General features: G+C 34.4%; 1 protein-coding gene across 4 annotated transcripts in view; it reads right to left on the bottom strand.

The window, feature by feature from the left end:
- Positions 1-23,060, bottom strand: part of Cadm2 (cell adhesion molecule 2) — a 984,450-nt gene that overhangs the window by 101,494 nt on the left and 859,896 nt on the right. For all 4 annotated transcript variants that reach the window (XM_006991069.4, XM_006991070.4, XM_016009325.3 and 1 more), the window contains 2 exons: positions 16,890-17,060; positions 2,521-2,611 (listed from right to left, as the gene is read on the bottom strand). In XM_006991069.4, coding sequence (XP_006991131.1) covers positions 2,521-2,611; positions 16,890-17,060 — 262 coding nt within the window. The remainder of the gene's footprint in view (positions 1-2,520; positions 2,612-16,889; positions 17,061-23,060) is intronic.

Consider the following 23,060-nt stretch of genomic DNA (forward strand, 5'->3'; position numbering starts at 1 on the left):
CTGGCTGGCATTAGCTTGGTCCTCACTTTAGACAAAAATTAAAACAATAGACATGTACAGTAATCTCTCTTTTAAGGAAAGAATAGAATGCCTCTATAGTAATGTCAAGTGTAACAATTTGGTACTGGCCCAAGTTATGCAGCTGTTCTACAGGAAAATGGCAAAAGGCTCCTGTCCAAAGCAGGCAAATAAGGCATGATTGTTCATAAACAGTCACTGGGGCCCTCACATTTAGAACAAGGAAAACAACATTAGCATTCTGGAGAGCAGGATACAAACATGAGCCTCACTACAACTAGAGCTACACCATGGTTTCATGGTTTATACTAAACATAGTGGTGTGATTTTAACAGAAACAATGCACCTAATAATGATGAATTGCTCATTCTTTAAGATATCATATGTTGGTCAAACATGCATTTTAAAGGAACAACAAAGATTTGGACATGCTTTAGGCATGTTGTTCAGGTCACCTATGATGAGATGAAAATGTATTTATTGTCTGTTATAGGTTTCTGGTCCCCACTTGCTCACTAGAAGTGAGTTAGGTAAAAAGGAAAGGTAATAGAAATTAACTGTCTTGGGAAACAATTGAATGCTATGCCAATAGTGCTGCCTCCCAGTGATGCCAAAATAACGAAGTGGGGAATCAGGTGCAATAGCTGCAAAGTAATGGAGCGGAACTTTGGTGGTGATTACCAGAATAAATGACACAATTTCAGACTGCCCAGGGGGTACTTGTGATCCCACACTCCTTCTTTAGGCTACCAGTCTTTTAAATCTGTCTTAAAAATTGAGCACTCTCCTTATTATGCATTAATTTATTCCTTGTTTTGAGATTGTGTCTGCTTTTTCTGCTTCATCTTCTGAAGGGACTGATCGTCCCATTAGTGATTCTCTTCTTTCTCCAGTGATGAACTTTCTGTTGAATCCTCCTTAATTTGCGGTCTGTTCTCTGTGCTCTGGTAGAAGCATTCTCTTCACAAACATGAGGATTCCCTTCTGAGAACAATCAAATGGTTTCTTTTCAGTCTTCTCTTGTTTCGTGTGCTGTTTGCCTCAGCTGACACTGTGGGGGTGCAGTATGAACTGCAGAGATCTACAAGTTCAGTTCTCTTTAAAGAAGCTAATGTTTTCATCTATTGGAAATGTTACTTTGAAAATGGGAAGGAGTGGGTGGATTTGGAGAAGACTGGGAAGAAGAATTAAAGAAGCATCCTGAACCAAAGAAGGAATCAATGGAGTTGACTCTAGCTGTACTGCTCGTGTTCTGGGAGCCTAGAGAACAAAACGAGTAAGCTACACGGGTGATAGAACTACAGTACAGGGGCATAAATCAAAACATGTTATTTGTAAATTGATAATATTATATTCATTATAACATTGGACCAATAAGGATAAGTGCAAAATACTACTGTTTTAAGCAATTATGGATCTATGAATTAATAATCAAAGATACTACATGAGTTGGGATATTTAAGAAAATATACAGGCATAAATTCTTGCTGCAAATGTCATTTAAGTAGAATTTTGGCAAATATTAGAAAAAGTTTAAATAGAGAAGCAAGCCTGACTAGTATGACAATTGTCACTTTATCCAGAGTAAGGGTTATTCCTCTTTCTGAAAAACTAGAACTTCAACTCTAATTCAGAAATCATCATGAGTCTCATTTTTGAATTTACACAGTAAATCTGGCTAACAGAAGCAGGAATTTAGATTCAGCAGCTAAATTAACAGATAGTAGGTGAAAGACTCTAGGCTTTGGACAAGACTGAAGTGTGAGTAAATCTTGACTCACCAATCTTAAATCGTTGTGAATAAGAAAAAAAATTGGTTCACATTTCTGAGATTAAATTTTCTTTCCTGTAACATAAAGAAATGTTGTTTCCTTTTTCTGTTTGCAAGATGCTATTTATCAGCATCCTTGAGGAATAATTAGTCAGGATCTTCTGAGAAAGATGAAGTTTTCCATTTGTTAAACTTCTCAAGACTTTGTGTTGTTCCGTAAACTAAAAGATAATTGTACTTTGGAGTCGTCTTTAGTGCAAGCATGGATATTACACATTCAGGCTTATTTCTGCATAACTGAATCCCAGAGCTTCATTGAGATTTACTTGCTGAATCATACCTAAAGGAAATGATGTATATTTCTTAAAATAACAATCCCATAACCTTCAAAATCCATCCATTATTCCTCTAAATTTTACCACTGGGAGAGATGGTTGGTGCCTGATATCTGACAGACTATTGTATGCCATTTGAGCAAACTTGCATTTATTTCTGAGCATTTCAGACACCATTTTGACCATCATCAGGTCATTTGATCATGTACTTTGTATTTGTATTCTAAATATATACACATTAATTTTAGAGAAATCTGAAAGAGAAAACATTAAAAACAAAAGAGCTTGTTCTATTGTTTGACAAGAAAAGGTTAAAACATAGGTGTTCTATGTTTACACTGATTAAACACTGATATAAGAAAGAGTGAAAAGTTTTCCATTCACTAAAACACTTACAGTGGTTTTCCTTTAGATTCACAAGTCAAAGTTAATGCCTGTCCTTCCTGTGGAAAAGGAGTGGATGGTATAATCTTAACAGATGGTGTATCTAGAAAAAAAAAAGAATAGAAATAACATTAAAGCCAAATAAGAATATATTTTATAAATGTATCACCCATACTTATTATCTCTTATAATAAGTATGTGTGTGTGTGTGCATGTATGTTTTGTATATATATATATATATATATATATATATATATATATATATATATATGACTGCAACTTTCCCATCATTGCATTTTACAAAAATGTCTGAATATCTTAGGAGTACCTCTGAAGTCTGAATTTAAATGCGACATTGCAAAAAAAGTGGTTGAGATGAATATCAAGTATTTCACACAATTGTTTCTTCAACTATTTATAGATTGCTATGAATACTATTATTGTGGACTGAATGCATTCATGTGCATTTGAATAACAACACTTTCATTGTCACAGGACTACCAGGGACTCACAATAAGGAACCCCCAATGAACTCAAGATAAACTGCAGTCTCAGAAGCATTATGCAGAATCCTTTTGAAGAGGCAGTCCTGCAGTTCTGAGCACATGCTGCTTTCTTAAAAGTACAGTGGACAAAGCCCATCAAATAGCTATTTATATTTGGTTTCATATGCAACAACAAAGTTGTTTAAAAATAGTAATTGTTTCTGTTTAATAAAATCAACCCATATGGAAATAGATTCAAGAAAACTCTAGACAGCTAGGTTTATAAATCACATGACATGTGATAACCTTTAATCAACAGGAAAGTACAGATTTCATAGAGGAAGAGTAGACGGGCAATATAAGCACAATGATTTCTTTATATTCTGCATGCAATTAAGTGACCTAGTTCTTTCCGTCTTATCTCTCTACTGTGCAATAAACACAATAGCTCTAACCTCCCAGACTGTCATGTTCCCCCTCCCCTTAGGCTTAATGGAAGAATGGGAACCAACCCATCTGACATCATATTAGTGCACTGGTTTGGAAAGCAGCTCAGGCAGCATTAATCAATTCTGAAATATTTAAGTTAGTTATCTTTCTTAAAGACATAGTATTGAAATTTCTCTAATCTAAAGCAACAAACTATAATTATGTAGATGATCTTATATGTTGAAATTGTTTATGTTTCAAATATATTCTTTCTAAAACCTGTAAACAAGACAATGCATATGAAATAAAACCAAAATTATAAGACAGGATTAGGGGAAGGTAGATATTTATAATCTCACTATATGAGAAAAGCAGTGCTGGTTCAAGTCCAGCCTGAGACATAGAATTATTTCAGGGCTGGGATTGTATAACAATATTGGAGTAATTGCCCAGCATATACAAAGCCCTGAATTCAGTTTCTGTCATCACACATGAAATATATATAGTAAAAATAATATTCTAGTTACAAACATAATTCCCATTTTCATCATGGTAAATTATAATGCTATAAAATGACTCTGGAATAACCATTAATTTAAAAAATATGAAAAATATATTATACTTCTTAAATGATGCAAGACTTTTAAGTATAATTGATTAATTTTTTTTTTTACCAAGAAGACATTTATCAAATAATAGATTGACTGAGGTTATAATGTCACTTAGTGAACAAGAAGGAAAATGATAATTACGTAGGATCATGGGGGGGACCCAGGATTATTCGAGCCAAATTGAGGCTTATCATCTTTTGTTCTTCAGCCTATACATACAGCACCATCTTTATAAAAGACAAATTCATTTCTAGTGGAAAGGATGGAGGGCCATCTACAGAAAAGTCTGATTCTGGGAAATACATTTAACTTGTCTGTCTGTGACAGTAATTTGTATTTCAGTTCGAGTGTACCCTAAGGTGTCTAGTAATTTGGTCTAGTAATAGTCTGGAAATTTCTGTGATAATGATTTAGCATTAGATTAACATTACCATTGGAAGAGTGAATAAAGCCAACTGATTTCCAAAGTGTGGATTGGCCTTATTCGGGTGGATTCCAAAGAGTTGAAGAATCCTAAGCACTGAAAGAGCCTCGGAATTTCCCTCCACACTTGGACTTGCTAAAATTTGAATCAAGATTGCCACCTAAGGTCACCTATTCAAAGCTTGGTCAAAAACCTGTGGTACCATTGGGAAGTGGCAGAAACTTTAAAAGGCACAGACATATTGAAAAGAAGTTAAGTGACTGGGGAGTGAGTGCTGTTTTGTACCTGGACACATTCCCCCAGTCCCTCTGTTTGCTTAATGGCTGTCCAGAAGTGGGAAAATATTTTAGATATTTGACTAAAATATGCTACATCTATCTCAGGACTAGAATGGAAACAGATTTTCATAAATCCCAGGGCTACAGATTTTGAAGTAGAGGAAATGAGAAATATTGGTTCTCTGACCATTACACCCCGGATAAGGAGTAACAAGTCAGCGATTCTCTAGTATGTACATTGCTGGCTCACTCTGTGTATTCTTGCACTTATCAAGTTCAACAACTTCAGGAACAATTCTCTAAATTAAATCTCCTTTTACATTTATATATAACTAATTCCGATTTTCCAGGTGGCTCAGAATCATACACTGAATTGGGAACTCCTGCTGATCGCCTCAACTTTCCCAGTTGGTGTTTAGGGATGGTTGTAAAATCCAGGTTAGCTGACATTACTTTTATGTTTAGTCTCTCAATCTCACTACTGCAGTAGTCTATATTGGATATTGTCGACTCTTTAAACAATGATGCTTCTCTATCTACTGCTTTTTTCTTCCTGCTATGTGCGACTGGTCTTTTATTTTTGTTTGTTATGCACTTACAGAAACACACTCACTCAAACTAAAAGTACAGAATTTGTAGATCATCCTCAGAGCTACACAAAACAATGGGTGAAGCATAACATATTTGTAGGATATCTGACAACTCATTCAAAAGTTTGGTTGAGCGTTGTTTCTGGGACCATGTGGAAAGGTAGAGAGAGGTAGAAAGAGGTACCATTTTCCTGAATCTTTCTTTGGATATAACTTACTTAAAGTGTGTGAACATGGGGGAAACCTTTTCCCCTTATATTAATTCCTTTATTTTTATTTAAAAAATTCTGGTGTTCATTCATAAAGAATATAATTACAGTGTTAAAACAGAATAATAAAAAGGTCATTCAGTTTAAAATGAAAAAAAATTAAAGTTCTGTTAACTTGTGAAGTCAGGATACTTTCTGTTTATTTGATCTAGGGATAAAAATCAAAGTGAAACATTGATCTAGTAGAATAGATTTTCTGTATTTGTAACAAAGATTTTACAGGATAGCAGTTATGAAACTACTGTGAAATCACATAATGGGCAACCTCAAAGCACAACCCTTGAAATATTTAATGTCAGTAGTTCAACAACAATTGTCCATTACTAATTTTTGCAGGTTAACAAGTAATCCCTTTGAATAAAATGTTTTACCTATGATATCCCATCTTATTCCTTCTGTAGTTAAGAAAAAAATAAGAACTTGAATTTACAAATATTATTTTCCTGTTAAGAATATTTTCCAAACCAACAAATCCATTTTGTATAATATACTGAATGAACAAAGATAATCTAAATTTAGAGATGGAGTAATTTGCCTTGTTCAAGGTTGTCTATGGTCTTCAAGCCTTTGGTTAAAATAACATTTTTTGATAATGTTATTTGTTGACAAAAATATTTCCTCTATTTGCAAATTATTTACTTGTATAATAAACATTTGCTTAGTTCCTAAAGCTTACTGGACACAATCTTATCATTTTTTCAATTATTTTAAGGTAATTATAACAATGTAACATGATATCATCATGCATTGTAATGTCCTATTTTTAAGTTTTAATTTTAGCCCTAGCTTTCAGAAATGATGCTACAGGATGCTTAGAATGGCTTTCAGGAAACCATGGTTATGATATCAGAAATTATTTCTTTCTTATGTATACATGTTTATTATCAGGGTAAATGTAACTCCTGGACCTCAATTAAATGTCTTCTTTGTTAATTAACAAGTTTTTTTTTTTAGTGCTTTTTTTCCACTTAATATTTGGGAATACTCCTTTGTTATAAAATCAGACTTTCTTATTAAAACTACCTTCCAACAATAACAAATATTGATGAAATACTTGCTACATAATTCTCCTTGATGCAAATGTTTTATATATAATGGATTTCTGGATTTTTTTCAATGCATGCAAAAAAAGGTTGGAGTTGCATTTCAGTGGAGAGCACTCGGTCTAAACTCTAGAGTCAACAACCACAAAAGCATGAGAGAAGTTCTTTTGTTGCTGTTGTGTTGTGCTATGACACAAAGGATTGGAAGGAATGAGTTGCCAGATTCCCACTATCAACTCATTGTCTACCTCACTTGATCTGAAAACAAACACTTTGATAAATTGTTATTTCTTGTTGTCTGGTAGAATATAGTAGGGATTGACACTTGTGACTGGGCTTTGTCTTTTGTTTGGGGTCATTTTCTGTTCTATGGAGTTAACTGGTTATCATGCTCCTTGAGTTAAAAGAAATGCAATTTAAAGTGGGCCTTGGCGTGCTGTTACTTGCATGTTCTAAACCACATCTGTTGATGTTGATGAATGATGTGCACAAGTGTTCTGTGTCTCTTACTTTTTTACGTTCTCACTGATGGCTTTCATGTCATTATTGTTTTTGAAAGATGAAAATAGCCTTTTAAACTATTGTCACTTTTTCTCTTATTACAAGAGAGCTTCCCCTGAGACTGTAATGAAAAGGTTAATTTACTTTTATTTAATGTGTACACCTGTTTCACCTGTATATATGTGTGTGCAGCACATGTGTGTGGCACATGCGTCTTTCAGACAGAAGCAGGGACTAGAACCTTTGGAAGTGGTCAAGACTGTTATGAGCCACTGTATGAAAAGGAAAAATTAGACTTGATATGATTGAGGCAATTGGAAATCATTGACCGAAGATTTTCTGAAAAAAAGAATACTATAGAATCGCATTCTAGGATGCTAAGTATACAGACTGGGGAAATGGGATATTTTAAGAAATGATCTTACATTTCAGTATGTCAAGTTTGTAATTGGGCAAAACTGACTGGACTAAGGACATTAGGAGCAACATGCTTTTACCATGGAGCTGGTTCAAGAGGACGATCTGAAGGGGAAGCAAAAGAACCAGTAGGAATAGAGGACAATAAGTACATCAATGTTTTATTCCTTATAATTCATCCTTCTTATAATTATAAACTCTGCAGCCCACAATGTTTTAAGAACATTTGTCAAAATACTGTTTTTAAAGAATAATATTTTATGGTTTGTATTCATTTTTTCCTAGAAGGTCTTGCCAAACAATAAAACACAATTTAATTTTAAAAATAGGTTTAAGCTATACTAACTTTCACTTACACTATAAAAACATTAAACCTTTAAAAAAGTCTATTATGCATTACAAAATTATGCTTTTGCTATGCTTTCTCTATTACATAAAGTGTGACTACATCAGCATCCTAGGAATTACTACACCATTAACTCATCAATTATGTATCCTGCCATGATTAAAAGAACTAATAACAAAATTAGAAGAGGAAAGTATGATGACATCATCAAGAGTAGTGTTGTACAATGCAGATGTGCCTATTTAAATTTAATGTAAATCAGGTAAAATTGCATTCTAAGTGCAATTTCGAGTTACAAGATGCACATCTCAACTGCTGAGCAGTCACAGCAATAGCTGGCTGGTGACGATAACATGAGAATAAATAGAACAAGTTATCCTCTTGAGAGTACTTGAGCAAGACTGCCATCAATCATTACTCTCACCTGATCCTGGTTTGTTCAGATTTTGGATGTGTTTTTGTGGAGGTTTAAAGATGTCTATAAACAGGAACATCATCTTTGCAGTTGTGTGCTTACATATTGTTTTAGCTTGTATGATATAGTTTGAGGATTCATAATCTTTTCACGGCTGCTCATAAGTTGAAGATAGGGAGGAATAATAGAGATGGCAGAAATGCAGAATCAAGCACAGAGGAAATCAGAGGACAAGGGGGAGAGATAGCCCTAGGGAGTCTAACATCTCACATTCCCAATTAAAAAGTAAAGTAAAGTGATAGTACAACACATGTAAAAAGAAAGAGAAAATACTGTGGGTCAAAGGACAGGTCAGGGCTACGGAAAGGGTCTAGGGCTATTGGTAGTATTCATGTTAACCAAAACTAAGCATATATACTTCGATTTCTAAGTCCTTATAGAAACCCAGTAGGTAATAAGTTAACTGCAAAATAAAACTTAAAATAAATTTAAAATGGAATTATCTTTCATGGATGGAAAGAGTCTCTCCTTTAAGACATGGACTATTAAATGGAAATTGCTGTACATAGTGGGTTAGAGGGAACCTAAGAGGTGTCTGAATGAACACAGAGTATTACCATTGCCATTGGGCACTCATCATAACCCTATGGTAAGATTCTTTTGTTGAAGGCACCACAAACTTCAAGAACTCAACCTCAAAACAGTTGCGATACATCCTTCCCACTGGTTAGCTTTCACAACACAGGGAAATGCTATGTAGACAGCTAAGGGAGAAAAGACCTCAGTGGCCTTTCCCAACATCAGACACCACATGCTGCCATATTCACTTTCATGGCAAGAGGTATTTACTGGTGTAATAGCGGTAGGACTGTTAAAGGAAAATAACCACTTTCTGATTTTAGGCTTGCTCCACAGGTCAGAATTTCATGCATGTTACTATAATCTATCAAAATTTCATGACTGAAAGTTATGGGCCCCAAGTCAGAGTCTGTTATTGTTATTATGCTAAATGGTCATGTTATCAAACTACTTTTTCAATATTTCTGTTTGTACACACATAATTTAATAAAACCCTATAGAACTCTTCAAAGCAAAGGAGTAAATACAAAGTAAATGATGGGATTTCTATTACATTATGCGGCATCAGCTCAATTATAATTGATGTGTGATAATAATTTTTATTATTATCAATAAAGGGAGTATATATATAAGAACTCTGAACCTTCTGAACAATTTTCTGTAAACTTAAAAATTTTCTAAAAATAAAGTCTATTAGTTAAATAAGCATCAGAAATGATAAAAAAAGAAAACAGAAACAAAACAGTGTGCTGCCAGATGTAATATGAAATTGTCAATAGCAATGATATAATTTTTGTCCTATATCAGAGCTAAGCTAGCAAGTTCATATGCATTGACTGATTACAGTAGTTTTCATTCTTTCAAAAATTTGATTTATCTCTATTTCATTTATGAGCATTCCTTTTTTGTCTACAGGTATGTATGTGTACCATCTGGACACCTGGTGTTCTCAGGGGTCATAAAAATGGCTAGGTCCCCTGGAACTAGAATTATGGATGACTGAGAGCCACCATGTAGGTGCTAGAAACTGAGCCTGGGTACGCTCAAAGAGCAAAAAGTTCTCTTAGCCAATGACCCACCATTCCAGTTGCAATGGTAGTTTTCCAGGTATACTTTGTTCCTATCAAAGATCTTTGTCTGTGTATGTACATGAATAGTTGTGTTATAATACCTTATAATCCATAGAATTACAACAACCCTAAAATATTGTGGTGTGAAATATACTCATTTAAAATATGAATCAGCCTATGACCTTTAAAAGCTAGAAAAAAAAAGCTTTTAATTTGGAAGGAGACAAAATGCCAATTATTTCTGCCTTTTCTTTAAGGTTTTTGTTGTTTCTTTTGTTATGTCTTTTTATTTATTTATTTACTTTTATTTTTTACACAGTATCTCAGAATGTCCTACAACTTGTTCTAGCCTCACTACACGGTGTGAATATGGTGAATATGGAGATCCTTAGCCACTTTTAATTCTTTATTACAGTTATTTAGTAAAATTTTAACATTAGTTAAGAAGTACATTATTTTCTGTATCTTCTATAATATGCATACACTCTACAATTTTGCTATTAACTTTTCTTCTTTGTGTGTTTAATTGCTATGCCTATAATAATTTAAAACATTTTGAGCAACCTGTTTTTAGGTTTTTCTGTGATGTATGCATCTGTTATTCTAAGTCTCTTGTTTTTTGTCCTTCAGAACAATTTGAATGCTGTAAGACTTTAGGGCTGGGCTTGAATGCCTTTTGTAGAATATTTGCTTCTCTTGTTCTGGGTTCTAGCCCCAGCACAAGAAGTAAAACTGAGTACTTTACAATAAGCTTTGATTAGAATAAAACATTTTAGAGGGCATCATTTTACTTTTTAAAGGTAATTTCTCATTTTTAAACCTTAGAATTCATACTGATATTTGGATATATATATAAATTGACTTCAGAAAACAAAATCAGTTATGATCAATGGCATAATATATGATAATTTGAAGCATCACATTTAGAAAGAGTAAAATATTTGATAATTCAATCACTTTTAATTATTTGATATTAAAAGGACAAAATGGATTTTATCTAACATTTATATGAGATAAGAACTTATTTACTTAATGAACAAAATATATCTGTAATACATATTTCAGGTAAAATATCATAGATGTAACTTCCTGGAAAATGTTTAGAAACTTGTTTGGTTTCTGAATAGAGTTCTTGCAATAGTTGCCTTTTGTAACTCCTCAAAGCAGATGCTAGTTCAATGAGATACATGTTTTTAAATACATATAGCACATAGAACTGCCTGTCTTATAAGCCTATAACATCTGAAGCAACCATGTTTTCTAAAATTGCAAAAATTTCTAAACTTGCTAGAAAATTGTAAAAGCATATTTTATGAGATGTACAAGATGTTTTAAAATGTACTTTGGGGTTTAGAAACACAGGGGTTCTGTGCAAGGTGAACTGATGAGATTGGATTTCCATTATTTTTTATTTACATATATTTTATATTTACATATATGACTCTCTCTATTATGTGTGGGTGGGCACAGAGGCAGTAGAGAGGAATGTGTCCCTGGAGATACAAGGAGCTTTGAGCTGACCTCTATGGGTGTTTGGAACTAAACTCAGGTCCTATGCAAGGGTATCAAGGGCTCTTAACGAGAGATATCTCTGCAGCCTATAGATCTTCAGTATTTTTTATTGTCAAAAAGAAGAATCAACAGGAAACTCATCAAATGAAAAAAAATCTCCATTTTTCCATTTAGAAATATCTTTGTTCTGTATACCAAATACCCACAAAAAAGAGAGTACATAAACAACAGAGCTGCTACTCCCCAAGCACATAACCAATGATTCTCTTCTATAATAATCAGAATTGTATTTTTAATCAATTCATGAGAATAAAAGCTGAAATGCATTACATGGATGATAAATGTAGCGGAAATTTACAACAGTGAGTTCTGTTTCTCTAGCCCAAGGTAATTCTCTAAAGGAGATTTAACAACAACAGAATCACCATAGAAACACTATGGAATGTTTTACAACATAAGATGTTAAGGGGAAGTAAAATAACTTTATTACCCATTGTTCTGCTACCTAGATTAGAAACATAATTATCACAATGTGTCGGTCAGGAATAGAAATTGACCATTAACTCCTTATGGAGGTATTATCTCATTTAGCAATGATAACGTGTTCTGAGTTATTTTAAAATGTATTTGATGCATATATTTTCATTTATCACTAACCTAACTGGTATCATTTAAACACAATGCTATCCCTAAACCTGATGCTCCCTCGCCTTCTCTTCTTTCCTGAAATCCTTCCCTTCCCTTTCCAGCCCCTCAACTCCTTTCCCTTCCCAATCCCTCATCTCTCTTCCTTTCTCTTCTCTTCCCTTGCTTTCACTTACAGCCTTCCATTGTCACTCAGATAGAATGCTTGGGCTCAAATGGAGGACATAATTCATGAGCCATTTTAACTGCTTTACTTACTGCTTAAATGTTAATGATTCACATTTTTAAGCAGTTATCATTTTTATACATGAAACATCACATTCAAATACAAATACAAAACAAGTATTAATAATTAATTATAAGATTATTTGTTTTGATGGGGAAGTATATAATGCATTTTAAAACACATGCATAAACATTTAAAAATCCAGACTCTAAATTGCATTTCACTCTAGACGAGTGTTACAGTGCTTTCTGATACAAATAGCATAACTGACATTTTACTATTTTTTCCTTGTGTTTTTCATTTTCAATAAGAGTTACACTTTTAGTACAATTTTGTCAATGCAATGTCAATTGCAGAAAACAGCTGTTTTGATTTTTCTTCTATACTGTGTACTGTATGGAGTCTTCTGCTTGTGCACATACATTATTTCTACTGAGCACTGAGTGAAATCTGACTCATATGATCTGGTTCTTGAAAATTAGATCATATCAATAAAAAAGTTTTGTTTCAAAGAGATACAAGTAAAGTTAGAAAGATAAATAAAAGTTTTCATCTGTTAAAAATGAGTGGCTTTACATTTTGTTCAGTTGAGAAGTATTCTCTTACCTAATACGTGAAATTTGAAATCATTTGTGGTTGACAGGAATAGACAATATCTATTCTTCTCTTTCTTAAATTCAAGTTTAAAAGGAGTGCCTTTCATCAAAGCGGAAGTATGTAAAAAATGATTGATCCTTTGTAAATTGTAAATGTTGCTCTCATATATTTCATTGGATAATCCCTTTAAAAATTCTACATAACAAGGACACAGAGCTGAAACACCCTTTTATAATTTATCTTGCCATGTATTTTCATTATGTTCCTTTGTCTTATGTTTTCAACTTTTACTTTCAATTTCCTACAATCTGACAACAGGATTCTTGTGTCTTGTACAGTTATTATTTTGTACATTATTTTAAAAACGCATATATTCTCTGTTCATGCACTAGAGAAAACATGATATTTCTTCTAAACGATTCTCCATTTGGTACCATTTCTGAAATCATCCATAGTAAGAACATTATTATACAATGAAGAAATCCTGAATTTACTAACTGCTCTATTTTATCCCCTTTTCCAAAACTGCACTCTATGTTCATCTGTTTGAATCCATAGCAATTTGTTCATCCTATGTATTACATATATATACATATACATATGTGGTTTGATAATCTCATTTCTTGGTGGAAAATATTGACATTTTGCCATTACGCTTAGGTGTTTATGAAGACTGTACCATTTGATGTATTTGCTCTAATTTTAATACTAACTGTAATTCTCTCAAATAACTATACTTGCATCATCTCTGGAGAATGTTTTGTATCCATAAGCAACATTTAGCATTACCATCCGTTGGTATTAATTAGCTTGATATACTTGAATAATGTTATGTTAGATTCTAAGAAAAATAATTTAAATTGATCTAGTTTCTGCCCTCTAGCCACTTACATATTAATCCATGATAGAAGAAGATGGCATTTTTAATTCATCACTCTGCAGGAATGTGAAATCTTTCAGGTAAAACTTTGTAAAAGTTAAGGAACTCAGTTACTGACCTTTGTGAAATTTTCAAAGCAATATATACTAAATATATTAAATATAAAAAATAACAAATAGGTGACTAGGGATTTTATAGTACCAATATGAATTTCCAAAGAAGTAAAAATGAGCTTGGCAGTAGATGTTTAGAACTAACAGCTAAACTGAAATAATTAAACGATCACAATAATTCTGGGCAGTAAAGTTGTTCTGTTACTATGGGATGGAGGAAGGCAAGGCCAAAACTGAGGTGACATGAGAGGCCAGAATACTCAGCTATCAGAAGCTTACCCTGGTTAGTGTGTCATATTAACAAATTTAGTCCTGTTTTAAAATTTCGGTCTTCTAAATCAAATTATGAAATTCCAATCACTGACATAATTCTATCATCATCATCATCATCATCATCATTATTGGTTTTTCGAGACAGGGTTTCTCTGTGTAGCTTTGTGCCTTTCCCGGAACTCACTCTGTAGCCCAGGCTGGCCTCAAACTCACAGAGATCCGCCTGGCTCTGCCTCCCGAGTGCTGGGATTAAAGGCATGTGCCACCACTGCCCAGAATAATTCTATTATTGACAGCATCAAATCCTGAACCTTCTTCCAAATATATAAAAAAATCTGACTTTATTTATTTTTTTATTTAAGTAATGTGTTTCTCTGAGACTTATTTTATTGTTTGTTTGCATGTGTATCTCTGTCAGTGAAGGAATTCTTACCTGTGCATGCTCACGGGGAGGCTAGAATAGAGGTAGACTTCTGCATTTTGTACTCATCCACTCTCCACTCTCACTCTCTTGAGTTTTCAGACTAGGTCTCCACTGAACTGGAAAGCGCTCTCATTACTCTTCCTTTAGCTAGACAGTGAGCATGTGGATTTTCCCCTGCCTTTGCATTCTCAGAAGTGGTGGCAGGTGCATATCTCTGTGCTTGCCTTTCTTGTAGATATTGGAGATCTAAATTGACATCTTCATGCTTATGCAGAAAACACCCACTGAGGCAAATACTCAGACCCATAAGCCTAATTTCATTCTAGACAGTCTGTTTCTTATAACAAAACTCAACAGTTCTTCTGCTGTGTCTCTGTGAACACACAGAAACCTAAACAAATTGTCAACTGCTTCATTAACTGAAGGACTGTGACATGATGGTGTTTGTCAACAATTATTATGACTTGATTTCTATTAATTTTGTACCTCATATGTTTGAATTATAATTAAATAAATGAGAAATGTTCAAGATACTATTACCTCACAGAGAACAAGTATACTTAAAAATTAAATCTTTTATGATGGCAATATGGGTCTTTAAAAATATCAATTTACTCTGTTTCTTGTACCTTATAGATTCATTGATCAAATAAGCAATGTAAAGGGATAGTCATTGACATCCATTTGAAATCTTTTAAATGCCTCAAACTTGACTTAAATTGTCTCCAGCTTATAGGAATTAATTATCCAGTTTATAATCAAATCAACACAGGAATTGATTCTCTAGCTCATAATCAGTCTAAACAGATTTTGGCGACCTTCACAAAGTCATTTTTATATAAATATAGAAACTAGAAATAATATTCATGTGGTCTCTATGTGTGCTTGAGTTGGAATCTGCTTCAAGGACAGCAGGGGAAAATCTAGTAAAACTAATCTAATGCAATGCAAATTGCTTTTAAATTGCAATAGTTTCAGACACGTCTCTACTATTTTCTCCTAATGCTGTTTATTCTGCCCTAGTGGGTTCTACTATGGTCTTTCTGATTGCCCTGATGTTTCTAGAAATAAATGTAACAGGTGTACTCCTAATTCACGGCTTTGTATCATTCATTCCTCAGCATTACATGTTGGTAAGCTCATCAAAGCAATAATCTTACCACTGTTTTCATCTTCCTACCATCTCATTTATCTTTCTTGCATACTAATTGTCACTTGGTACTATGTTGCATGCAGAGATTATTTGCATTACCTATGTATCATTACAACTTGTTTTGTAAAAGAAGCATTTTTGTTGTTGTTTTAGTGGTGATAAAAATTGGAGACAATAGGTTAGTTTTAGTTTTGTTCTTTTGGTAGTTTTTGTAAGTACAGAATCCTAAACCATGGCTGCTATTTATTAAGGATCAGTGCAACACTGACTAATAAGTGAAATAAAAAATACAATAAACATATTAGAACAGTGGTGTTTGATCATAGTTCAGCATTTTAGGGTTTAATGTAATTCCAAGTTCAGTTTTTAATTTCATCCCAGGAAAGGCAACCAAAAAAAAAATTTCATTATCTCAAAGAATCAAATCATGAAACTCACAAAGATGATATTTTATCTTCTCCTTTTTATTTTGGCTTATGCACTTCAAGTAACTCAGCTTCATTTTAGTAAATTTGTATCCCTAGGACTGCTCTAAGTAAAAGATTACAAGTCTACCATTTACTAGCAATTGACTTATTCCCCTTGATCTGTATGGTTACCTGTACACTTTGTAGCTGATAACACTGACTGTACTTCAGGCTGTGTGAGACAACACCCCAAATCTTCAGCACTACCCCTCATACGTGCATATCACTCAATTAACATTGTGACTGCAATTGTGATAATTATGAATTTCGTGGAGGTGCCTCTGCATTCAAAGATACAAACATCTAGCATGTAGAAGGTTAAAAACAAGAGGAGACAATTTTCGAGTGACTAAAATAGTTTGATGTGTCCCCACTGTCCTCACCCACCCTCTTCCACACATATGCACATCAAGCCAGAACTCCAACCATAATTAAGAGCATTAAATCTGAGATGCTCCTTATTTTCCTTCATTGTTAAGAGCCACACTCATATAAAGCATTCTTGCCTTTGAATGCGATTGAAACTCATGAGTATAGGTAGGTTTTTGGCACATTTGCTATAACTTCATGTAATTTAAAAACTGATTTTAAATACAAATCAAGAAACAAAGGAGGTGGGAGTGTGTTTACTTACAGTGTATTTCTAGCACCTGCATGGCTACCTGAGGGGTGGCATTGAGGGACTCATGATCTACTCTGCAGATGACCGCCACTCCATCATCACTACGGTCCACTCGGAAATCCAGTGTGCTGCTGACGGTGAAGGTCTTTCGGTTAGCGTCCTCCTCTTTCAAGTACTTCACATCTGAAAATACAAGTTGTAGAAAACTTCTGTGATATTGTCCACAACCCATCACACTTCTCTCCCAAGTGATGTAAAACCATCTTCAATTGGTGCTAGATTTAAGAGCAAATCTGTAAAATAGATATGAGTAACACTAGAAGAATGTCATGTACTTCTTTTTTTTTCTGTGCAAATGTGTGTTGGTGGATGTGTTCATAATTTGAGACATATATACAAATGCATTTCAGGTTGATAACAAAAATATACAAGTCCAAAAATAAATTTTAAGAGTTATGTATAGAAATAAAAAAATGAAATAGTGTGTGGGAATGCAGCATTTTTATTTCAGCTTTCAAACTGACCTAGATTATAATCAGGCACATGTTTTTCTGCCCTCAACCTGCAAAGCACCATTTCACAAAAGCAGTCTCTACTCCAGTTTATGTTATGTTCCTCTAAAATTTTATGTAACGCTTCTGAACTGTAAGCACATTTGGAAAGAATACATTCATCACTATCTGATTATGACTTAGAGTGTGAAATGTATATGTGTTCTTATTTACACTTGAACAACCCAAGGGAAATTTGAAAAAAAAAATGCTAAAAAAATATTTAGCAGACAAAAGTGGCCACCTTCAGGTAGAAAAGAAACATTTGAATACTGAAAATAATTTAAAAATTGTAAATTCTCAAGTTTGAAGAAGTTGATATGAACAGGACAATTATGACACATTAGAAATCATACAATATGCTAAAGTTAGTATGCTATTATACCAAGATCTTATCTATAGTTGAGAGGATAATTTGCTTAGCATTGTTACACGTTCTCTGTTTCCCTATTTTTCATCATGTAATACACAGTGAGACTTTCTGGAAGTAAGTTTGCCACGAAATCGGTGTAATACACAGTAACATAGAAAGCTTGTTAAGGGAAAGCTGTTGCCTCCTCGCCAAAAGAGAGACATTTCTGTCTCGGGGAGAAATGTCATTGCCGTTTTCCTTAAGAGTTAATCCAATTGGGTTATCTGGCCAAGGGACCACTCTCACTAAAACAGGTTTAACTCAAGTCATGGCAAAGATAAAGGTGAAATCATTATTCTTTCCCTGAATTTCTGCTCCCTAGCACATTCCCTGTGAGCTGCCCTGATTTTTATGGCATCTGGCCACCATTGTGAGTTTTTGCCCAGAATACATTTTCCTTCTTCCTGCCAGTCTCCTTGTTTTGGATACTGGCCGGAGCCTAAGTTGACTACTCTGGAACTCTGGGCTTTTTCACTCTTTCTCTGAAGCTCCCCTTCCTATCTTGGGCTGTTGACCCATATCGTGGCAGACCTTCGGGTCTGATTAATTCAAATGTCATGAATCTTTATTCCTCTTAAGCTCCTACCTATGAATCTATAATAAATATCATCTAAAATGCGCCCTCTGTGGCCTTGTGGTCTGCGACTTTCCTTCTATTAATTCATGAGACAAAATCCTGAAAGGCCCTAATGTAGGTGACTTTGTTGGTCTTCTAGTTTCAAGAAGATGTAGATCCTCACAAAGACTCCTTTGTTCCCAAATATCCTTATGCAATATAAAAAACCCTCAAGATTTTTACCACACCACAAACACACACACACACACACACACACACACACACACACACACACACACACACACACTACATACATACACACACACATGCACACTGCAGTCTTATGGCTCTTAGAAAAGAATAGAGAATAAAAACAGTCTGAAGTGGTACAATTGTGTCTTTTAAGTATAATTTTAGGATACCATGGCAAGTGAATAACTTTTCATAAGTACATTGCATGAATATCATTTTTGCTTCTGTAGAAGTCATTAGTTGATATTTTTATATTTAATACTAATAACATCTCAGTTACATATGTGAAAAAAATGAAATGACCATCTTTAAGTCTAGTTTTATCAGGATAATACAGTTGTGTATATATGTGTTTATAGCTACTTAGTGCCATAAAAATTTATGATATGCTTTTAGTTTTTATTATCTTGGAGATTTTTACATGAATGTCACCTACTTTCAGATTTTATTGTCTACCCTATCAATCTTATTATTCCTAGCTCCAAGTAGTAACAAAGTAAGACAACTTAGACTTTTTGACAATTTTTCTGATTATCTTATACTACGTTTGAAATATTGTTCTTAAGCATTAATTGTTTTATTTGAATAACAGCTGTATTTTAAAAATTCACACATCTGCTCTATTATAAAACACCACTAATGTAATATTAATTTGTAATAAAATTTGAGAGTAATTACATGTCACATAAAATTTTATTGAGAATCATTCAAATAAAATAAACATTAGTATAATTTGTGTGTTTCATATTTTTATACTGATTTATAGGGTCAATCTAGGTCACATTGTGACCAGATACAACCACAGCGATAACCCAGTCATACCTTTCTCTTTATTAGATGCTTACCTTCCCCAAAGAGAATTTGCAAATGTAAATTGTATTTCAATTTTTATTTTCTTCTCTCTCTCTCTCTCTCTCTCTCTCTCTCTCTGGGTGGGTGAGTGGGTAGGCGGGTGTGTCATGCACATGTACCTGTTAGTGCAAATGCCTGCTGAGCTCATAACAAGACATTTGTTGCCTTTTTCTGTCACTCTCCTGTTATAGCCTCAAACAGGATTCATTACTCTTCTGAAAACTTGTTGTTCAGACTATGTTGATTGCCCAGCAAGTGCCCGTGACCCAGTGGTCTCCACCCCGAAATGTTTGATTTACAGGCCACAATGCCTGCCTTTTTACATGAATAGTGAGAATTTGAACTCAATTCCTAGTGCTTGCAGGTCATAAACCAATATCCATGGTGCCATTTCCCTAACCAAGCATATTTTTTAAATAAGTGATAATGTACAGAGGTATAGAGTCAATGTGAATTTTCTTTATACTGTGCAGCTTATTTATTGTTTCTACATGCCTTTTTGTTTCAAATTCTGTCTTTAGAGTTTCCATTCCCTTGTCTTAAAGTGGAATGTGCCCAACAATCACCTTTCTACTCTATTGCAATGTAAAGCCTCACGTCCTAGAAGGCAGTGTGGAGCCCCAAGGTTGTCTGATGGTTCAGAGACAAGGTTTGGAAGAGTAAAAGGATAGTTGTAGCAGGAATCTTAAATGGTCTTATTAATTAAATCAAACCTGAGGCAGGTATTGCAGTGAGCACTGGAAGGTCAGAGAGACAGAACAAGCCACAGCTAACCTCACCTGGCCAGCTTCTCAGCTGATCGTGTTTCCTCAGACTGGAAACCTCTGTGTCCTCATATCTGAATGGCTCTCTGCTGAACTTTGCTGCTCAAAACCTAAAAGCTTAACCAGCCAAATGCTTAACCAGGCCAAATGCTTCTAGTTTCTGGTCCTCACACCTTATATATCTTTCTGCTTTCTGCCTCACTCCCTGGGATTAAAGGCGTGAGTCACCATGCTTGGCTGCATCCTTGAACACATGGATTTCTGCCTCTGGAATGCTAGGATTAAAGGCATGTGCTACCACTGCCTATCCTCTTATGTTTAATATTGTGGCTGTTCTGTCTCTGACCCCAGATAAGTTTATTAGGGTGCACAATATTTTGGGGAACACAATACCACCATAGATAGTGGATACATTGGCAACAAATACTGTGACAGTTCCCCTTAGGTCATTGACTGTAGAATGATAATCTCCTTAATATTCAGAAAGTAGGACCTTTTGACAAAGAGTAAAGATAGGAAATAATCACAGTTGACAGTCACTTAGAGAGTGTGAGCTCTCTCTATATATAAAATAAATGCATTTTATATTTGAATTATATTATCTAAGAAGCAAAGCAAAGAATCTTGGTCTTTTAAACATTCATTTTTCCCCACCAAACAACAACAAAAACAAAAACCCCAAAGACCAGGTTTCAAGAAATATCTCCTTAGCAATCCTTCCTTGGCTTATAGTATTAGGCTGCTTGCCTCACTAACTGCATGCTGACCATTAACACTGGAGTTTCAGGAAGAAAATCTCTCTGAACGAAATTTCTAGGAAAGTAGCCTTGTCTCAGCAGTGATTTAAACATGCCCTAAGCAGTCCTGTCTGAACTGTTCTGATTCATTTGCTCTCTTCATTTTTGTGATTTTGGTGCCTTTCAGACAGACTTGAAAAGGAGCTACTTCTACTTTTGTGAGGGTGATTCATTTTCCTGAATTCTGAAGTAGACCACCATACCACCTGGGCACATGGGTAGAGCAAGTTACTTTTTCATCCATTGCAAAGCTATTAGGTCACACTGAGAACAAGGTGGGTCTTACATAGCTTCACATGGCAAGTACTATCTTTTCTACCTTTTGGAGATCTCAGGTAGGAATTAGGTACACTAAGAGACATACTCTCATGTTTGAACCTTACATGCTCTGGTCTTAAACAGATCAGTAGGGACTCAGTGTGAACCTCAGGTATTAATACATTTTATAGATGAATTTTATTAAATTATTAATAGGATTTGTAAATGTATTTTTTGAGGGATCAGATGATAAACTCATTGGAAAAAAGAAATTCGAGGAATGTAGTCTGAATTTTTCTCAGGGTACAAATACTGCTGGGTACTCTGTAAGCAAACTGGGTACATTCTATTTTGCTATGCTAAAGGAGAAGGTACAAATTGCCTGACCTAGCCTTAGTGTCAAAACCTGGAAGTCGCCGGGCGGTGGTGGTGCACGCCTTTAATCCCAGCACTCGGGAGGCAGAGGCAGGCAGATCTCTGTGAGTTTGAGGCCAGCCTGGGCTACCAAGTGAGTTCCAGGAAAGGCGCAAAGCTACACAGAGAAACCCTGTCTCGAAAAACAAAAACAAAACAAAACAAAAAAACTGGAAGTCAATATTCTGCAGAGATTGGTAGATCTGTCTACTGTTCAATATAAGTTCTATAGCTCACAGCCTCTAAAACTGAATGCTTTACTTTTGGACTAACCAACTCTCGTTTTTTAAATTTTTTGAAAAGTTCATACATATATGTAATGAATATTGTTCCTTTTCACTCCAGTTTCCCTCTCTCATTCTCTTCCAGAAACCCCTTTACTTCCTAATGAATCCTTCTTTTATTTTATGCTTTCTTTGTGACTCTCTAAGCTTAATTAGATTTTTTTTGCCCATGCATGGGTGAGAGGTTATTGAGTGTAGCATGGGCAACTTATTAGTGGAAACACAATAGAAGAAAATGGTGCCCTTCCTTCCTTCCTGCAGTCATTAATTGCTAACAAATCTTTGAGAAAAAAATAACTGACTTGTATGAGTCACTTAAAAACAAACTTTAAAATCTATAACCGGGGATATCAAAAACTTGCTTACTTCTTATATTAAAGTTGAGTAATCAAAAACACTTCACATTTTTTTAATGTTCAAGAGGAGCTTTTCATTTTAAATTCTCTTCAAACCTTCTCCAAGTCAAACAGAATGAGAACAAGTCTCACATAGCACAATTTCAAAATTAAAGCTTTTTCTAATGCACTTGAAAAGATCTTGAAAATGAATCATCCAGAAAAAGCACGTTAGCAATAATTCATACACCCCCATTATAAAAGCAGTAGAGTTAAAAAAACCCTCATCATATTCATCTTCTACAATGGGCCAATGATAATCCTGATTTTTGACAGTCATAAGGGTTGATACAAGCATTAGTTGACACCGAAGATTAAATACTCCCTTGAGCAAGACATAGTCCTGCAACTCAAATCTTACTAAAATATATCAAAATATCAGGTTATAGAAATAAGTTCCTTGGAGGTTTGATGGAGAAGTGATCTTTATCTACTTATTTTGAGTTCTCACTTTTGTTTTATCTTAAAAGTTAATATTTGTTTTTGTCAAATTTCTCCTGGTTTCTTGTGCCAAATGAAGATTATTGTCAAGCCCCTTCCTTATCTGTACATGATGCTGAGAATAAGGAATGATTCAGCGCAAGGCTCAGGGAACCATGCAGAATATGGTACAGAATTTTGCAAGAGACAGAAGGTAGGGGGAGGGCT

The sequence above is a fragment of the Peromyscus maniculatus genome, chromosome 12, assembly GCF_049852395.1.
Source record: "Peromyscus maniculatus bairdii isolate BWxNUB_F1_BW_parent chromosome 12, HU_Pman_BW_mat_3.1, whole genome shotgun sequence".
Lineage (NCBI taxonomy): Eukaryota > Metazoa > Chordata > Mammalia > Rodentia > Cricetidae > Peromyscus > Peromyscus maniculatus.